The sequence below is a fragment of the Dryas octopetala genome, chromosome 6 (genome assembly GCF_963921425.1).
Source record: "Dryas octopetala chromosome 6, drDryOcto1.1, whole genome shotgun sequence".
Lineage (NCBI taxonomy): Eukaryota > Viridiplantae > Streptophyta > Magnoliopsida > Rosales > Rosaceae > Dryas > Dryas octopetala.
Window position 1 is genome coordinate 12,031,642 of NC_141371.1, and position 19,413 is coordinate 12,051,054.

General features: G+C 38.8%; 3 protein-coding genes and 1 non-coding gene across 7 annotated transcripts; 1 reads left to right on the plus strand and 3 right to left on the minus strand.

Moving 5' to 3' along the window:
• Positions 1–19: 19 nt before the first annotated feature.
• GUN5 (magnesium-chelatase subunit chlH, chloroplast, putative / Mg-protoporphyrin IX chelatase, putative (CHLH)) lies at positions 20–6,957 on the minus strand. The gene is made up of 5 exons (XM_086248594.1): positions 5,350–6,957; positions 3,848–3,930; positions 1,489–3,291; positions 809–1,285; positions 20–666 (listed from the first exon to the last, which is right to left on the minus strand). Exons 1-5 carry the CDS (start codon positions 6,755–6,757, stop codon positions 289–291), a joined length of 4,149 nt encoding a protein of 1,382 aa, XP_086104720.1. The 5' UTR covers positions 6,758–6,957; the 3' UTR covers positions 20–288.
• A 1,552-nt stretch (positions 6,958–8,509) lies between these two features.
• LOC147282426 (3'-5'-exoribonuclease family protein) lies at positions 8,510–13,038 on the minus strand. Of its 3 annotated transcripts, none has more exons than XM_086248597.1 (9): positions 12,907–13,038; positions 12,021–12,214; positions 11,829–11,878; positions 11,663–11,732; positions 11,452–11,557; positions 10,864–10,930; positions 10,674–10,749; positions 9,497–9,786; positions 8,510–8,792 (listed from the first exon to the last, which is right to left on the minus strand). In XM_086248597.1, exons 2-9 carry the CDS (start codon positions 12,178–12,180, stop codon positions 8,709–8,711), a joined length of 903 nt encoding a protein of 300 aa, XP_086104723.1. In that variant the 5' UTR covers positions 12,181–12,214; positions 12,907–13,038; the 3' UTR covers positions 8,510–8,708. The 3 variants fall into 3 exon arrangements, with proteins under 3 accessions (XP_086104723.1, XP_086104725.1, XP_086104724.1); XM_086248599.1 differs by having other exon boundaries at positions 12,021–12,202; positions 12,907–13,036; XM_086248598.1 differs by lacking the exon at positions 12,907–13,038 and adding an exon at positions 12,556–12,859.
• A 7-nt stretch (positions 13,039–13,045) lies between these two features.
• On the plus strand, positions 13,046–17,337 carry LOC147282427 (Adenine nucleotide alpha hydrolases-like superfamily protein). Of its 2 annotated transcripts, XM_086248596.1 has the most exons (8): positions 13,046–13,478; positions 13,891–14,239; positions 14,328–14,414; positions 15,173–15,294; positions 15,387–15,465; positions 16,045–16,287; positions 16,324–16,478; positions 16,978–17,337. In XM_086248596.1, exons 1-8 carry the CDS (start codon positions 13,159–13,161, stop codon positions 17,024–17,026), a joined length of 1,404 nt encoding a protein of 467 aa, XP_086104722.1. In that variant the 5' UTR covers positions 13,046–13,158; the 3' UTR covers positions 17,027–17,337. The 2 variants fall into 2 exon arrangements, with proteins under 2 accessions (XP_086104722.1, XP_086104721.1); XM_086248595.1 differs by having other exon boundaries at positions 16,045–16,478.
• Positions 17,338–17,774: 437 nt separating this feature from the next.
• On the minus strand, positions 17,775–17,969 carry LOC147282428 (U2 spliceosomal RNA). The gene has a single exon (XR_015123188.1). It is a non-coding gene; the product is annotated as a U2 spliceosomal RNA (small nuclear RNA).
• Positions 17,970–19,413: the final 1,444 nt, after the last annotated feature.

Here is a 19,413-nt window from a genome sequence, read left to right on the forward strand (position 1 = left end):
AGTTATCAATGCATGACAATTGAGAAATAATGATGATGTTGTTGAGAATGTTTATGACAGCAATTATGAATACATGTAATTTTAGGACTTAAAGGTCTACAGAGTAACAGTACAGATACACATCTCCAAAAATGAATTGAACTACAGTGGAGAAATGGTAAAGAATTCACATTAAACACTTCCTACAGGCTCCGCCTATCCATCCTTTTGGGAGAAGGGGCTCAAGTAAATCATCATGCTACTGATATTTGCAATTAATTTACAGTTTTCTCAACAATGAGTTTGAGTTTACCGATCAATTCCCTCAATTTTGTCTTCAACTTCTGAGTACAACTCCTTCAACTTCTCAATATTCTGCTCTGAAGTCTCCCAATAACCGCGTCCATTGGCCTCCAGGAATGTCTGTACCAGCTTCCTAAAGGAGTTTGGATTCATATTCATAAGCCTGTTCATCATCTCCTCATCTTGAATGAAAGTTGAGTTGGCCTCTTCATAGACCCAGTTATCAACTTGACCAGAAGTTGCACTCCAACCAACTGTATTAGTAAGCCTTTTCTCAATTTCACGAACACCCTCGTATCCACTAGACATCATTCCTTCATACCACTTAGGGTTCAACAACTTGGTTCGTGCATCAAGACGCACGGTCTCAGAGAGTGTTCGAACCTGCATTGCAAGACAAGCTTGTTAATCATAGCTTCTGCAGTATAAGCAATAACATGAGTACATGACACTCAATGCTAATCAATGCCCAGCTAAAACCCTGAAATTAGTTTTGAAATAGTGCAAATGGTGTATCAATTCTCACCTGGGCATTAGCTGTGGTGGTGTCAGCAACGTAAGCACTAGGTTTCTTTCCGTCCTTCCTTAGGCTTTGCACCAGATTGGTTGGATCCGAGTCGAAGTAGTGGCTCACATCAGTGAGTGAGATTTCTGATGAGTCAAGGTTTTGGAATGTTGCTTCAGCTGTGCTCAAAGCCATCTCAAAGACTTTTCTGTTCTCAGCCATGCCTGCACCAGGGGCATCACAATCAAAAGCAAATGATTTCCGGCTTAGATACATGTCTTGCAGCTGCTTCTCATCATTCCATGAGGAGTTCTCCACAGCAAGGTTTATGTTAGAGGAATAGGATCCTGAGGCATTGGAGAAGACCCGAGTTGCAGCTTCACGAACCCCAATCCCAAGAGCTTGTGCTTGTTCCAGTGCATGCTTCCTGACAAAGTTTTGCTCAACTGGCTCATCTAGTTCAGCTACCATCTTCACTGCCCGGTCAAGCAGATTCATCTGCAGGCAATCAATATTTTGATGGCGAAATTGTAAGTAACCAGTTTATACAATTGTCACAAAGATAACTAGACAGTGATGATCCTACCATATAGAGTTGGGTTAAATTCTTACATTACTAACCATGAATCAACATTCAAAAAAACCATGTATCAACATTCAATAATGGAGCAAATAATTGGGAAGCATAGAGAGGACAATACCTGATTGATAAAGAGGTCTCTGAAAACTCCTGAGCAGTTGACAACAACATCAATCCTGGGTCTTCCAAGCTCTTCAAGACTTACTGCTTCCACCTTGTTGACTCGTCCAAGACCATCAGCAACTGGCTTTACACCAATCATCCACAGAACCTGAGCCAAAGACTCACCATAAGTCTTAATATTGTCTGTACCCCACAAAACAAGTGCAATTGTCTCCGGAAACTTTCCTCCGTTGTCAATCTTCTGCCTCTCTATTAACCTCTCCACCACAATTTTTGCACTCTGCAATGCTGCTTCTGTGGGAATAGACTGTGGATCAAGTGCATGAATATTCTTTCCTGTTGGCAACACTTTAGGGTTTCTTATCGGGTCACCACCAGGCCCTGGCTCTACAAATTTACCCTCCAATGCTTGTTTCAAACTCCCTATCTCATTGTCAGCCACGATTAGCTTCAAGCATTCTCCTAAGAACAAAAACAATGTTCTAAGCTTGTCCCTGTCTGCCCTGTAAAATTTTGTGTTTGACAAGTACTGAACCCAAGGTTCATTCATGCCAAACCCAAGGATTGAGCTCAGTTTATCAGCTACATCAACTACTTGACCCTTGCTGTTTGTTGTACGCTCCACAAATGCAGAAACTGCTCCACGTGATGTGTCAGTTATTTGCCTAAGAAGCTCCACATCCTTCAATACTCCTTTATCACTCGATCTGTAAATTTCTTCTATGTCTCTTCCAACTGTCTTGGCTAATATAGACGGGAGTGAAGAAATCCCTTCGTCTGGACGGTCCAGTGCAGCAATGTTAACCAGAGTTGCAACTGCTTCCATGGCTGTCGGAGGCTCACCAATGACATGGAGCCCACAAGGCAATAGACGGGACTCAATCTCCATGATTTTGGAATACACCTTTCCAACCACAAGATCTCGTTCTTTTGCTGAGATTTCCTCCCCTTCATCAGGTAGATCTACATCCTTATCAAGATTACATTGCCTAGCTGTGCTGATAATTGAGCTCACAATCTGTTGCCCACGGCCTGTGTCTTTAAGGGATTGATAGGAGGCCACAAGCTCGCTTAACTGCTTAAGACCTTTGTAAAGCCCAGCATTTTCAGCAGGAGGGGTCAGATAGCTGATGGTGTTGGCATAGCTCCGACGCTTAGCTATGGTAGCTTCAGATGGGTTATTAGCTGCATAGTAATACACATTAGGAATGTTCCCAATCAGACTGTCAGGGAAACAGGCATCACTCATCCCCACCTGTTTTCCAGGCATGAATTCAAGAGAACCATGAGTACCAAAATGTAGTACGGCGTCAGCTTTGAAAATCTTTTCAACAAACGAATAATATGCTGCAAAGCCATGATGCGGGCTAGCTGATTTGGAGAACAGTAGCCTCATTGGATCACCCTCATAACCAAATGTTGGCTGAACCCCGATGAAGACATTACCGTACTGTTTCCCATATACTAAGAGATTCTCTCCATCAGAGTTCAGGTTCCCAGGAGGTTTTCCCCAGTTCTCCTCCAATGCAGTGGCATATGGAGTTAGGGTTTGATATTCACGAACCCCCATCTTGTAAGCAATGTTCAGATTTGGGCTGCTGAACTGAGCCTCTTTGTCATGAATCACTTCTTCGATTAATTCTTCTGATGTCTCTGGAAGGCCCTCAACATTGTAACCATCTCTTTTGAGTTCTTTCAGAACTGAGAAGATGGAGGAGAAAACATTAAGATAGGCAGCAGTTCCAACATTTCCTTTGTCTGGAGGGAAACTGAAGACTGTAATCGCCAACTTTTTCTCTGCCTGCATCAGTGCATATATTCGTCAGTTGTCATAATGAGATCAGCAAAACTATGCCATGTTTTGTTCAGTGAAAAACTAGAGGTCGAGGACATCATGGCAGTGGCATACATTCTATCAGTGAACAACCAGAAGAAGAGGACATTTTAGTGTGAAAAAGGAAGGAGAACCTTTTGATGACCAGGTCTACTAGAATATCATAGATAAGTTCCCAGAAAAACTCTTGAATCTAACTATTCAAAGATTTCATATTTACAGAATTTCTTGATGCACCTCCTTCCTCATCATTATTAAGAATAAATTTATATCTTAAGCAATGACTTAAGAAAAGCATGAAACCATGGCCTATTCAAAAGCCCCATTTTTGGGGAAGTGTGGATTCATGAAATAAGATCCTTTCTTTCGTTATCATTTCAAAACATTGACATACAATAATAAGGGTTTCAATGGACAAATCTTGAATCAAACACTACTCATTACCAGATATTAGGCATGGAACCCCTTTTTAGTTTCATGTGTTTGGAAGCGACTAGAAAATAAGAAACCATAAAAAAAATACCTTTGACTTCCTTTTCAGTTCACCCCATCTGATTGCCCTGGTGCAAAGCTGTTCTACCCTCTTGTGAAGAGCATGTGATTTCCCTGCAATCACATTACAATATTCAATAACCCTTGAAATTTTTTTACTACAAGGATGCACAGGAAGATAAAGAGAGAACCAGAACAGGCAAAGAAAGTGGAAACTAGTAGGAGTATAACAGTCTAAGCAATAAGATAAGTACACAGTAATATTTTAGTTAAGGCTTATTATGATTTTTGCCCCCTGAACTATGATCCCATTCCTAATGTGCCCCCTGACTTATTAATTTTATCAATTTACCCCCTAACAGTTACAACGTTAGTCTAATGTACCCCTTCGTCCAATTTCCGTCTCAACTTCCGTCTATTTTGCTGATGTGGCAAGGTAAATTGGTCATTTCGACCTCCCTGGGACCCACCCCTTTAATTTAATACAAAACTAAAAATTTTAAACAAAAAAAAAATTTTAAACTCTAATATTTAGAAAAAAAAAATAATAAAACAAAATAAAAAACCAAACCCACCATCCCAACCTGTGCCCAGAAACTCACCCTGATCAGAAACTCACCCACACCACCCTCTCCTCCCGATCAGCCACCTGCACCAGCCCCACCACCATTCCCAGCCAATGACCCCCCTCTTTCCCCTCTCTCTCTCTCTCTCTCTCTCTCTCCCTCTATTTTCCCCTCTCTAGATCTGCAAATTCAGCTTTGTCTTCTTTGTTTGGGAAGGGCGGCGAGGACTGATGTCTGGGCTTTGGTGGGTGGCCGTCGGAGGGGATGATGAAGGTGACGGTGAAGTTGTGGTGGTGGACAAGAGAGTTGGTGGGTGGGTGCGACAGTGGGGCTGGGTGGGTGGGTGGGTGCGACGGGGTTGGGTGGGAGGGGGGGTGTGATGGGGCTGGGAGGTTGGGTTTGGGGGGAGGTGCGACGGGGCCGAGAGGGGCTAGGTTGGGGTGGTTGGGGTGGTGGGGGGGGGGGGGGGAGGGAATTGCAGAAGAAAAAGAAGAAATAAGGAAGAAGGAGAAGAAGAAGAAAAGGTGGGGTTCGTGGGTAGGGGGGAGGGTTTTATTTTATTTTTTCTTTCATTTGTTTATGGCTGGAGAACTGGAGTCCAAATCATCCCAGTGGAAAAGGTGGGTTCCACTTCTTTTGGGTCTATGTGGCAAAATGAAGGGTGCTGATTGGTTTAGAGAGGTCGAAATGACCAATATGCCCTGCCAGGTCAGCAAAGCTAACGGAAATTATGACGGAATTGAGTCGAAGGGGCACATTAGAATAACGTTGAAACTGTTAGGTGGTAAATTGATAGAATTAAAAAGTAAGGGGGCATATTAGGAATGGAATCATAGTTCAGGGGGCAAAATTGATAATAAGCCTTTAGTTAAAGCACGGAAAATTCAATTTGTATGGTTAGCATTATTGAAAAATAGTAATAGTTTAGTTAAAGCACTGGAAAAGCAATAAAGTAAGCTTCACTTACCTGTTCTAGGATCCCGGCCAGCGAAAACAATGGGCTCCATGCCTCCATCGAGCTCCGGGAGAGCCACTTGCAATGCTACCTGAATTGGGTGCAGCCCCAGAGTGCTATTCAACCACTCCTCAGTTGTCTGAAACACCAAAGGCAATGCAACAATGTACGGAACGTCAAGCTTCATCAGAGCCTCAATTGCCCGTGGATGATCCTGTCTTGCTGGCCCCCCAACAAGAGCAAAACCAGTAAGCGATATTGCAGAATGGATATATGGCTTCTTAGTAACTGGATCAATCAGAAACCTCTCCACTGGCCCTGAAAAGTCAAGCCCCCCAGCAAAAATTGGTATCACCTTGGCCCCTCTTGCCTCCAATTCCATAATCACAGCCACATAGTGACTGTCATCTCCAGTAACAATATGACTCCTTTGCAGAATCAACCCGACTATCGGTGCATTCGGGCTCTTGAGCTTCTCATTAGCATCCTTTCTAGTTCCATACCAATTCAAGTACTCCTTCACATCATCATACATACAAGGGGCTAAAGGGTGCCAAATTCCACTATCCAAATACAGAACTGGGTCTGAATACTCCATCTTTGCCCCTTTCAGAGCTGGAACATAAGATCCAGATATCATTTTCAAAAAATTCTGCAAGTTATCTGGTGACCCACCTAGCCAAAACTGCAAACTAAGAATATAAAGCCTAGCATCCTGAGCTTTATCACTGGGCAAGTACTTCAACACCTTAGGCAAAGTCCTCACAAGTTTCAGCATACTGTCAGCAAAGCCAGCAGACTGCTTCTTCCTCTTGAAAAGTTGGAAAAATGGGCTCTTGGATTGTCCAAGTTGTGACATACTGAAAGAGCCCAACTTGTTGAGCCTCATTACCTCAGGCATTGAAGGAAACACCAGAACTGCATCAAGTCTGTCCCTCTCTTTCTCCACAGCTTCCTTTACCTTCAGAGCAAGCTCCTCCACAAAAATCAACGAACCAATGAAGATGTTGGCGTCCTCAAGGTCCTGACAGAACATTTTGTAGGTTGATGCATCACGAAGCTCCTCAACCAAGTAACCCACAACTTCAAAGGAAGCTTCTCTGTTGGTGCTGTTTAGAGACTGAACTGCTGCTGTGAGTGATGATTGGTACTGTGCTTCCAAGACCACATAGACAATTTTCACGGTGGGGAGGCCTCGTTTGTTTTCGGGGACGATACGCCGGACCTCCTGAGTGGTTTGGGTGAATAGGCCATTGCCAACTGCAGCACACTTCACTCGGAGGGTGGAGGACTTTGAGCTGCTTTGGTTGGTTTTTTTGGGGAGGAATGAGTGGAGAAAGTAATGCTTTCTGGAAATTGAAGAAAGTTGGTCTGCTTTTGTGTTGGGTAAGGTAAAGGGTGAAGATACTAAAGAAGCCATTAAGAAAATCAGGCTCTACAGCCCACTAAACACTCCTCTGTTTCAAAATTGAGGAGTGAAAGAAGAGAGAGAATGATAGATAGAGAGAGATATTGAGAGAGAAAGAGAGAGCACTGATTCTCTCTCTCTAATTGTGTTGTGCTTCAGTTTCAGGTCTTCTTCTTTCTGTTTCTTGGGGTTTTGATGGTCTTATAGTTTGTGTGGAGAATAGAGGGAGAGCAGAGCACACTTGGGGAAGTGAGTCTGTAACAGTTGGTTTTCACGGCTAGTGGTAGAAGGTGGGGACACGTGGCTTGATGGGTAGTCAAGGACTTATGAGTGTAGTTATTTTTAAGGCTGAGTTTCATTTGGGTGCTTTGGAAGAGAGAGAGAGAGAGTGGACCATGGGGTCTGTGAACTTGATCTATCTGTTTGGGTCATTGTGATGGAGTTTCCTGAATTCTTATTGGTTGGAATGGATTTCCCAAAAGTGCTATTAGGAGCTTGAGAGCGAAGTGTTGATGATGAGAGAGAAAAGGGGAGATATTTGCTATGATTGGACTCGGAGTGAGGCTCAATTTGTCTGTAAAGATTCTGCTGATTAAGTTTGTGTCTCTCGGTAACAAGGAAGTTTTTATGTGACAACCATAGGACCAGGTATCATAGTCTTCAGCCAAGCGACTTGGTTTTTGTAGTTTTCATCTCCCTTTCTTCCTGGTTGTTACTCTCTTACACAGTTAAGCATAAACGGAAGAAATAAAGTTCACAACTAAATGAAATCCCTCTTAAAACTAATAGCAGAAAGACAATGATACATTGCATTCTTTGGTCTTTGCTTTTATGTCTACCAACTTTGACATTATTTAATTTTTCATTAGAAGCTGAAGCTTTTATTTAGTTTTGGAAGGAAGAAAAGAAGAAGATGCATTTGAAAATAATAACAATGGTAATCAAACCATAATATTGATGGTAATCAAATGATTAAACAATTTTATTTGAATGATTTTAACGGAAATAATCTTTGAAATAAAACTTACAAATAAATGGTTTCCATCATTCAACCATATGCTAAGGGAGGTCATTTTCACTTTTCTTAAAATGTGAACATCCCCACATAAAACCTGCCTAATTAAATTTAGATGGTGTCTCCCATGATATGCATCTTCACGAGTGGTATAACATCGTCGGGTTTAATTTTCATCTCAGGTTTTGCTTGCTTTGATTCCATGAACAAGTGGCCCTATAACTTTTGAGCTAACGGGAGAGCTCTATGAGTCCATTCCCTCACTCTAGTTTGCCTCCACATCTTTAAACTGATGCCACACATTCTAGGTCGGAGACACCAACTCCCTCTCTCTATTTGTCAGCTTTCAAATGTTAACATTTAGTAAAAGAACAAATTTTGCATACCCCACCAAATGTGTGATATCAGGCAGCACCATTAATACACATTTAGCTTCACACATCCTTTTTTAAAAGAATGGTAAGGTTTTCAGGATGAACACCACACACGTTTCAGTCTAATTCTCTGTATAATGGTAAGTATTTCTCTGACTACTAAAGTCTATGGACAAGTAACAATCAATCACAGAAACCTTCTCAAGGAGTAAGGACAGTGTAATGAACGTTTATGTAACTCTTAGCCGATTTGCAATGGTGTAGTGAGTCTAGCATGCAATGAGCTTTACAGTGGCATGCTCTGCCCACACTGAAAGCAACCCAAGGCATCAAGGCATCAAGATTCAAGGAAATATAATTCCACAGCTCGACTAATTGCTCTAAAAATGTGAAAAATAAACATTCAGACTTGTGTAACCAAAAATGCAGAGCAGTTCCACATATCAAACCAAAATTGACGAATGATGCTACCTTCCAGAAACCTTTCTCTAGGGTAACAAATTTCAACACAAAATAAGGATTGAATGAAGATGTAAATCAAAAACACAATCCCCTTAGGAGATGAATGATGAAACTAATCAACCTCCATATGAGAGGTGGCTTCATCTAAAATTGCCTGAAGCTCCCTCGCTCTTTGCCTAGTCAGTGCAACACAATCCTGCAACCAGAGAGAGTCTTCCTTATCAGTATCTGGAACATGACTTCATTAGAATTTTTCATAGGCCATTGTTTTCTTATGTTCTTATACAACATATTTACATATTTTAGCTAATTAATACTTTATTGAAAAAATGTATTCTGAAAACAATGTAAAATAGTTCCCGTGCTTCATCTAAACCACTCCAATTATAGCATATTTCTACATATTTGCAAATGGGAGCAATTATGTAAAATAGATGAATAATAATTCACCAAGATAGTTTAATAAATTCGACAAGAATTTTTATCAAGAGGAATCAAGTTTCAAATTATTTGGCATTTTGATTAAGTTTCAAGCCATTTGGAAAGTTAAACTTTTTCCCTACAAAGGTTCAGGTATTTCAAAGGTTGTCTAAATCTTCCTAAGTTTTAGAATATTAATTCAAATAAGAAAAGGATTGGAATATTGTACTTCTTTCCTCTTTTATTTTTTCTGCTGAGATGTGGAATTGATGTCAAAACCAGTTTTAAAACCTTGGTCATAGATGTACCATGAACATAATAACCAACACTCAAGTAAAAATTTACTTCTTTACTTTCAGTAATCATGGTTGAGCAGATAGACTGTGGGAACAAAATTTGGAAATTGTAACCTCCTGCCAAGTTTGAGTTGCGGATGTACCATCAAAATAATACCTTGAGGGTGCAAACTGTACAACTGACCTGGATGGCCGATGTATACGCAAGAACTGGTCCACCGGGCTTGTAAAGAGACACAAGTTGACCAGATGAATCCAAAACCACAGTTACAAGAGTTTCCATGATGGACTCTTCCTCTGCAGTAGGGTCCGCCAAGATGTAATTCTTATGAAGTATGCATGTTAATGAAATCGGAATACTGCTTAATGTGAGTTTCCTCTTCCCTTTGTTGACTGGCTCCTTTCCTCCCTCATGTTCTTCAGACAGAACAACTACTTTTCCATCATCATTCATAGAAACTACAGGAATCTGCACTGCAAGGCATGGGAGTTATATGACAAAAAAGCTGCACCACAACACAGTTACAGCATTCAAATTATAATGCTAAACATAACTTGCAGTGAAAGATGAATGAGCCATAAATTTATGCTACAATTTTATGCATCTTTCGTTTGTACAACTAGATAATTTCATGGATCGTTGAATTCAATCATTTCATCCCCTCCCAATTGCATCATTAATCTATATGACCTCTTTGCTCACTTGTAGTGTCACTTACATAATCTTCTTCCCCTAAAAAAGCCCAAGTTAAACTTCTATTTAGCACACCATGGGGATACAATTCCTTTTGACATCAGGGTAAATGTCAAATAAAATTTTAAATATTAGGGAAACATAAATTTTGATCTTCTTTTCTAAAATCCAACAGTAGTAGGGGCACAACTTCCATTATACAGTACTACAGATGCCACAATAAAACCTGATACAAGATGCTCTAAAAGTTGGACTTACCCAGCAAATCAACTGCACTTCTTTTTTCAAACAGCTTCTGATATGAATTTGTTTTATATTTCATAGTAGGAAAATATTTACCCAGAGAGAGAGAAAACATAAAATTGTCATTCATGAAGAAACATAAGCTCCATAGGCCTTGATTTTCCAGCAGTATCTTTCATGTACATATCTATTCTTTCTTTCTTTGATGCAAAAATGTCCATATATTTGGTCCAGTATAAAAGCTGATATTCTGAATAATATAGTGGCTCTAGAGTGCATAATTAAATTGGGGTAGGTTGGACTTTGGGCAACTATGGTAATTCCATGTTTGTAACACTTTAATTGGGGTAGCCAGCTCTTTGCACGGGGATAGCAAATACAGGATGCAAATGATGAGATGATGGTTGTAAGTTGTAACACTTACAGTGAGAAAAGGCAGCAACAGCTGACAACAAAGCAGCATCGAAAAGAGCACCGTCAGCATCCAAACAGTATATGTCCTGCAAGAGACAAATCAGACATTTCCTCATAATATATGTCCTTTAGAAGAAAACAAGAAAAAGTATGCCACAGGCACTGGCACCTATGAGTTTCCCCAGTTTCCATGTAATTACCAGGTAGGCCATCCAAGCAGCTTTCCCGCTGATCAAGGATAACTCCTTCAAATTAATCATTCCAGAACTGCAACAACCAAGAAAACAGATAAATTCCCAAAATGCAAATACCAAATGAAGCATCAAATTGAAATAGGGCTTGTAGCTAAAAGGATGAGAGTTTTGACCATAAAAAGGTATTGATATAAACAGAAAATGCCTCTGAATTCAAGCACACAAATCAATTCAACAAAGCCAGTATCCAGCAGAAAGAAAAGTAGAAGAATTGAGTGCGACTACAGGATTCTTTTTCAAAAGCTATTTGGGATCCCCAAAAGTAGAACTGTTTTAGTGAGGTGAGGATAGCTTGTTTTTATGAGATTATGAGGACCTCAGGTGATTATGTTTTTTGCTCAAATAAGTCTAAGAGATAAGACACAGTTCAACTGATAAAAAGTTCAATAAGAAATAAAAATTGGCACACGACTTAGCCATCTATGATATCATGTGGATAGAACATTCAGAACAAAAAGAAATAACTGAAAAGTTCAACTAATGAAACTTTAGGTAGAAGTGGGAAACAAAGAACTAGATAGACAGTTGACATGCCTTGAAATAGTGTCAGATAACTGCTTCGACACAACTGGTGCTGCCTCAGCTGGCCTGCCAGGTCTAACAAGTGGAGAACAAATTGGAGGCATGTGGAAATCAATCGCTGAAAGTAGCAAAATTTAAATGTGGAAAACCAGTTAAATAAATGGAATAAGGTCAAATACAGTTGAAAAAAGCAATAGAAATTCATCAGGTGGTGCAGGTCAACCTATGCATCCCTCATCTGGTGACTCTGTTGAAGGGGTCATGACTTCCATTTTTATAGCAGCCAACATTGTCTATACAAAAAACCTCATCAGTTCCAAGACCATACATCTCATTATACATCTAAAACACAGACACAGACACACACAAACACAAAGATAAGCAATTACAGTTGAACCAATCTTTACTAATGCTGACCCGTCAGCAGATTTAACAGCCCCTACAAAAAAAAAAAAAAAAAAAGAGGGTTCAGGTTATGGTTATATAAATTAAGTTAAACTACATGCTTACATGAAGTAAGTTAAAACAAAATGAGGAGTGGAGAATCCATGTTAACAATTCTAATACAAGCTTTAGCTAACCAAGGGCTGAAGAAGTCTCCCTAGCTTCGGGAAGTGACCTTCCGTCAGGGCGTGTAGATTTAACAAAATGACTCTCATAAAACCGAAGAGGAAATAGGCGTCTGAAAGCATCTACATCCATTTCTGACAGCCAATCCCCAGAAGCATCTGGCAACCCCATTCTCTCTTCTTTGTCTAGTTTTCTAATGATGTGTCTTGCATTGCAAAATAAAGAGGCATACTTTTAGCATAAAACCAAATTTAATAATTCAACCACAAAGATAAAACGCACAAATATTAATGCATTTTCAATACAAAGATACAACTGATTATCCATACAACCTTCAGTTTTGATATTCGAGAGACGCATTCATAAAGAAACATAGTACATACAAGATACTTTTCAACAAAACGGAAATTTGGGATTGTAGAAATGGAGGGGGTGGGGGAGAGAGAAAAAACTAAAATTGACAAGCCCCATTTTTGTATTTCACAAAAAAGGAGAAAAACCCAGTCAGGGAAAACCATTTTCAAGCTTGTTCCTCGTATAGAATACCTGGCCTCCCACCCCTAAATACAAATTTGAAGCCCTTGCTTTCCATAAATGGGATATGGGTTATCTGTTTTCAGAAAAATTTCAGAACCCACATCACCAACGTGTGTTCAAACCCCTTGTTTGTCTTAATCTTATATTTCCAGTAGAACATAGAGAATGATTTCAGAAAGCCCACAAACCCAAAAGCATTCAGTTTTGACAACCCAGAAATACACAAACCCAAAAAGAAATAAAAGCTTCAATGTAGTGAACAGAGAGTGTGCATGTGTCTCTCTGCTTTAACCAAAATTTTTTTTTTTTTTAAAAGGAGAGAGACAGAGAGAGACAGAGAGAGAGACAGCATGATCATACCTGTTGAAGCTTCGAAGTTCAGAGGGAGAGACAGAGAAAGAGAAATACACAAAAGGGCAGTGGGCGGGTCAAATAAATGGGTTAGGTTGCTGTGACCATACCCGTTTTAAGCTCCGGGCTTATAACCTATACCCACCACTGGACCCGCCCTAACCCGTTATCTTTGTATTTTTGTTTTTGTTTTTGTTTTTTTTTTCTGTTTTTCAAATTCTTAGAACTAAAACCCTAGTTCGAGCTCAAGCTTTAACAAGCATGGCGTGCAATGTGTCAACTTGTCAGTCAAATTGCTACAGAGACAAAGAAGAAGAAGAAGATGTTAAAGACAACGATACCAATTCAATTGCTACTAATACTAGCAATAACAACAACAATAACAGTAGTATGTGCCTCAAGTGCAAGGCCAACCAGCCAATCTCTTCCAACACCGACGGTGGTGGTGACGATGCTCGCTTCTGCCCTGATTGCTTCCGCGGCAATCTCTTCGGGAAGTTCAGGTTCGCCGTCACCTCCAACGCCATGATTTCTCCCACTGATAACGTCCTCGTCGCCTTCTCTGGTGGCCCTTCTTCCAGGTCCCTCTCCCTCTCTCTCTCTCTCTCTCTCTCTCTCTCTCTCTCTCTCTCTCTCTCTCTCTCTCACCCCTAAAGATTCATTTGATTCAGTTTTAGTCACAATTGTAATTCAAGTAGTAAATAATGAAGTACCCACCAAAAGAAAATGACGAAACTTGATCAATTGATCAATTTATATGTGGGTGTTGTGTTTTTGTACATAATATGGATTATAGACTGGGTAGAAATGCATTTATCTTGTTTATGATATTGAATTATTGATTGGTCCTATTATATTGGAATAGATGTTTTGGCAATTTATAAGATATAATTGATGTTACACTGGGTGCTAAATGTATTGAACTGTTGTTATATGTAAAATTTTGTATTGGAGGTCTATTGAAATCTGAAAAAATGTTATTTTGGGTTTCAGGGTTGCTTTGCAGTTTGTGCATGAGATGCATGATAAAGCGCAGAAGAATTTTGATGCTAGTAGGGATAGAGCGTTACCAGTTTTCGGTGTCGGAGTTGCATTTATTGATGAAAGGTCTGTTTATTCTGTTCAGTCTAATGAAATAGACAAAGCAATTGAAGACATTAGGTTGATTGTCGAAAATCTAGCCCCACCAACAAAACAGTTGTATGTTGTACCGATTGAAAGTGTCTACTCTTCACATTCTGGTGATGCAAGGGAGAGACTGGAGAGGTTATTAGATGCTGTTAGTGATGCCACTGGGAAAGAAGATCTTCTGCTACATCTGCGCATGTTAGCCTTGCAAAAGGTTTGGATCTTGGTATATGTTTCCATTAAAAACATGCAATGAAGGGAAGCATAAGTCATTCAAGCAGAATGTTTTGTTTGATGTGCAGATTGCCGCTCAAAATGGGTACAACAGACTTGTTCTGGGATCATGCATATCGAGAATTGCTTGCCATGTTCTTTCAGCCACTGTCAAGGTTTGTTTTTTTAATGCCTTAATTTGAATGTTCATTTCCTCGTAATGTAAAACTACTTACTTTCTCTGGTAAATGTATTAGGGTTTAGATTCTTTTAGGCAATTTCATTTTAGCATTGATGATATTAGTAATGAATGTTGGGGATTGCCTTCAACACATTTGATATCAGAAATAGTTTCATCCCAGTAAAATGGCTTGTAAACTGATAATAACTACCTAGGTCAATGGAAGACCTGGTTAACTAGTGTTTTTCAGTTACACTTATCCTTTTCACATGAATCTAGGGTTTGCCTCATGCAATTGTCTTGCATATGTTTGTGACTCTTTCTGGGTGGAATATCAACTACTGGTTACCCTCTGGAAAGTTATTGTTAGGTAGACCACTAAGATCTTCTCTGATGTCAAAAGCTGTAATTGGGAAGCATACCAAATGTATATTTTTTAATATTTTCATCTTTGTTCAAACAATATTTATAAGTAATTTTCAATTGATATTAATGAACCTAGAGAGACACCAGGTGAAAAAATAAATTGTGTGACATTAATGTAGTAATGCGTTCCTTTATGATGCCTCTTTTTTCCATGTAAACCATGCTCTTCATGGTTTTTTGAACTTTCCATAATTCCACTTGGCTAAAATTTCCTTTCCTTTTTCATAATTTGTCAAATGAAAACCATTTAATATTTACTAATTTATCAAGTTTATGTTGAACTTGCAAGGCATTTTGATCTATCTTATTTATGCTTGCTTTTAATAGGGCCAAGGATATTGTTTACCGGCAGATATACAGTATGTTGATGCAAGGTGGGAAATCCCAGTTGTGCTTCCACTTCGTGATTGTCTTGCGCAAGAGCTGAACATGCTTTGCTGCCTTGATGGGTTTGTAATTTATGCCATTTCTCTATACCTTCATAGAGAATTTTCTCATCCTTACTAAATGATATGTCTGATCTCTCATCTTGGCAGGGCAGTCTAAAAACTTTGGAGTTGACAAGAAGTCCTTGCACTGGCATAAATGGCTTGGTCTCATCATTCGTGAAACTTTTGCAGGTACAAAGTGGTCCTGGTTTCTCTTATTATTTATGAGTAATCTGAAAAAATTGTTAGAAAGTGGCATTGGCATCAGCTTTTAGGAAGAACAATTCCTAGTAGAGCTCAGTATGCACTCTACTTGAAGAGCAATGATTGTTTTGTTCTTCAACAAGGTTGAGAGGGTACACAATTAAGTACATGGTTATTCATTGTTTTGCTAATTGTAGTCATATGGATGTGGTGTGTAAGAGGCGCATCAACTCCCTTGGAGATAGCTGATATGGTTGGTTTTAAAGGTTTAAATAGTAACTTTCCAAAATAACATGCATTTCGCATAAGTATAGTCTTACTCCAAAAATAAATTTCCCTTTAATTAGAAAAATATAGAAGCAGCAGTTCTACCTATAAGTTTCTTTCAAATAATTACCAAAAAAAAAAAGATTCTTTAAATAGAACTCAAGGACAAAGGAATATGTATCATTCCTACTCCGAAGTAATTCCCACTAGTTAAAATACATACAGAACCAGCTGTTAAACCTTGAAGTTTCTTTCAAACAGAACTTGATGGTCAAGTTTGATTGAACTTTTGTTTTCCAGGAAGAAAATCCTTCTCGGGAGTGCACAATTATGAGAACAGCTGGAAAGCTTATCCCATTTCATTTCAACAGGATTCAAGAAACCGATGACTCTAATGTTCCTTTGGCAACTCGGAGGCGTCAGAAGAGATATAACCTTAAACCTAATGAATCTTTTTCCTCAGAGTCATTTTGCTTTATCTGCAATAGCCCACTCAGCCGTTCTGACATGCTAAGTATGAGCAATCTTGAGAGACAGCAAACTAGTCCTGCCATTTTTGGTCTTGAGAGACAGCAAACAAGTCCTGCCATATTTGGTGCTGCCTGCTGTTCGAGCTGCCGGTTTCAGATACTTCCTCAGGACTCCTCATCAGTGGATCAATTTTATACACTCTTACCTCAGCAACTGGTTGCCCCAGCAAAGCATGACAAACTTGACCATTACAGTGTGCTCAGGTAAGAGTGTTATACTCATCAATTATCTATCTATGTAGATTAGCTGATGGCTTGGATTTTAGTGATTTCTTAGAACCTAAAAAAAAACCTTGTTCTGGCACTGGGTCTGGGTTTACATGCACCTGAACTCGATTTGTTAAACTCTAAGAGAAGAAAACTTTAGGATAATTAGATCAATTTAAATTGATTTGTCTTTGTCATTTTTTTCTATAAAACTTCTTCAAACCAAAGTTATCAAGATTATCAGAAATCTTATGGGGTTGACATTCTTGAGAGGCCATTCAGTTTTACCGTCTACTGTTGAGTGGTGGTCACTAGTACATGTTTTTGTTCTGGGATTATGATGTACAAGACATTTGATTAACTTCTGTTGGTCATGCATGGTGGCTATCAGTCATCTTATTTCCTTTGTATAACTGAGGAGAAATAACATCAAAGGAGAAGCCGACAACCATTTTTAATTTAACCTTTTCCTTTTTGCTTTTATTTTTTCTTTCAGGGAGCAAATACAAGATTGCTTGCTTTCAGAAGGTGAAGATGAAACTTGAGTCGACTTGCCCATGCTTGGTTCTCTTTCCTTTAAGATGGTGATTGACAGGCACTACTTCAATTTGCTTGCTCAAATGGTTTCTAAAGAATGGCTGACTTGTGGTGCCAACAACAATCACAAAGAATTACAGGCATCTATTGCCGGTCTTCAGACATCCGAGGCTATCGTAATTATCTAATATGATTTCTAAATGGTTATATCAGTTATTTTTGTCTTGATAATGGTATTATTCTGTGTATGGCAAGTTGGAAAGACAATTTGTGTTAACTCGACCTTGGTTCAGTGTGATACTACCTGGTTTGCAAACTATTTGTTATTGTTTGTGCTTGATTTTTTTAAAGTAAAAAAAAAAAAAAAAAAAAAAAATTGGAAATGGGCTTTGTCTTATCATTTTTAACGGTAACATAATGGGATTTGCTATCTATGAAAAGCTCGAGAAAAAGCCAGGAATTGGAGTCAGCTGTTCTCATTTTTAATGGTGACAGATGTTGGGTCCACATCAACCCACATACCTTCTTTCTTTCATAAACCTTAACACTCCTGTTATCATTAGGTTTTGAGTAAAGAAGCAAATAAGTGGTAAAAAGTGACTAAACCCTTTCATTTAGTGCTCACTCTCAGTCTAATCTCCAATTAATTTTGATTTTCGATTTTTTTACTAGGACTGTCAATTTTTTAGAGTTACCAGTTTTGAAATAATTTTATGGGCTCTTGGACTTGGAGGCAAAAAACTTGAGACTACAATTGGAGGGTGCGCCAGCCCGTGCTTTAGTGCAACGCATGGGCGACGCTCGAGAGCCCCAATAGCAAGCTACTGTGGTGGGCCCTCCCCTTTAAGAAATTAATTTAATATCGTGTGAGTCGATGACTCACATATCAGATATTAAACTGATAAGAACAGATACTACACTTGATCTTAGCCAAAAGGCCGAGAAAGGTATGCTTGTTACTGATTTGGGCTTCCTCTTTTATAACACCTCTTCCACTCATTCTTAACTCAACTCTCCGATGTGGGACAAGTGAACACCTACTCTTCTTGATCTGTCTTGAAACGGTGGAGTTGATAACAAGTGCTTCATTGCAGTACTGTCATAAATGGCTGGCTTGGTCTCATCTTTCTTGAAACTTTTGCTGGTAGCCTGGTACAAAGTGGGCCTGGTTTCTCTTATCATTTATGAATTATCTGAAATATTTGTTGGAGAAAAGCTGCCCTGATTGAGTTAAGTATGCACTTTACTTGAAGAGCAATTGTTGGTTTGTTCTTCAAGGTTTTAAGTACTTACATGCTAGATTACTCCTTATGGTCTCCTTTAATGTATAGAATTAGCTTTTTGGTCCAAGATGTTTAGAATTAGCTAAGTTGCTAAATATATTTGTATTCAAGAAAGAAATTTTTAACTTGAAGAAAGAAGATAGATTAATTATAAGCCCACAAAAATGGTGGGAATACTAATGATAAATTTCCTTGTATAACTAATCTATTTTGTTCTTATCTTCTTAACTTCTTCAAGTTAGAAAACATTTTTCATCTTCTTTCTTGAATACATTTAAATCTAGTTATTTATTCTATACAATCAAATCATATACATCAAACTGTTTATACCTCATTTAATAACCATATATATATACTGATTTTTTACTCTGAAAATAATTAAGAGTAATTACGGAGATTTAATTACTACGTGGCATTGGTATAGGTATATGGTTATTGTTGGCATGGTCTTTCGATTAACAAGTGGAGGATGAGACAAAAATAATGATGAGTGTCTTGCATGCATGAGTGATTCTTTTAGCCTCTTGGTTCTCTCTTAAAGAGTTGTGTAGCTGAAGATATTGAAAGCCTTCAACAAAGTATAATGGATTGCCCAATAAGTATTGCAAGCTCGGAAAAGGCCAGGGTATATCTTCGACCAGCAATATAGTGAAGCTCTTGGCTGGACATATTTACATCTCTTTTGGCTGGACATGTTTGCAACTCAAAAGTGACTCAACTCATTCTCAATTTATCTCCAGCTTATCATAAATAGTTGTTCACCACTCAAGTATAAGTCATCTTGACCAGACATGTGGCTGTATTCTATTGAAAAACTTGGGGGCAAAGTAATTGGATCGCTATAAAAGGAAGCTCACAAATCAATTTCCAAAATCTCTCTCAACACACACAACCCCTCCAACAAATGACAAATCAATTGAACCCAGTAATTTTTCTGCTCTCAAAAGCTCTCAATATTTTTGTTTTCATAGTCTTTTAAAGCTCTCTTTCTATTAATTTCCTTTTATATTTTCATCAAGTTCCAAGCCCTTTTAATGTTTTCTTCTTAGTTTTCCTCTGTATTTCATTTGTTGCTCTATTAAGATTGAACTTTCTCTTAGTGCCAATTTTAA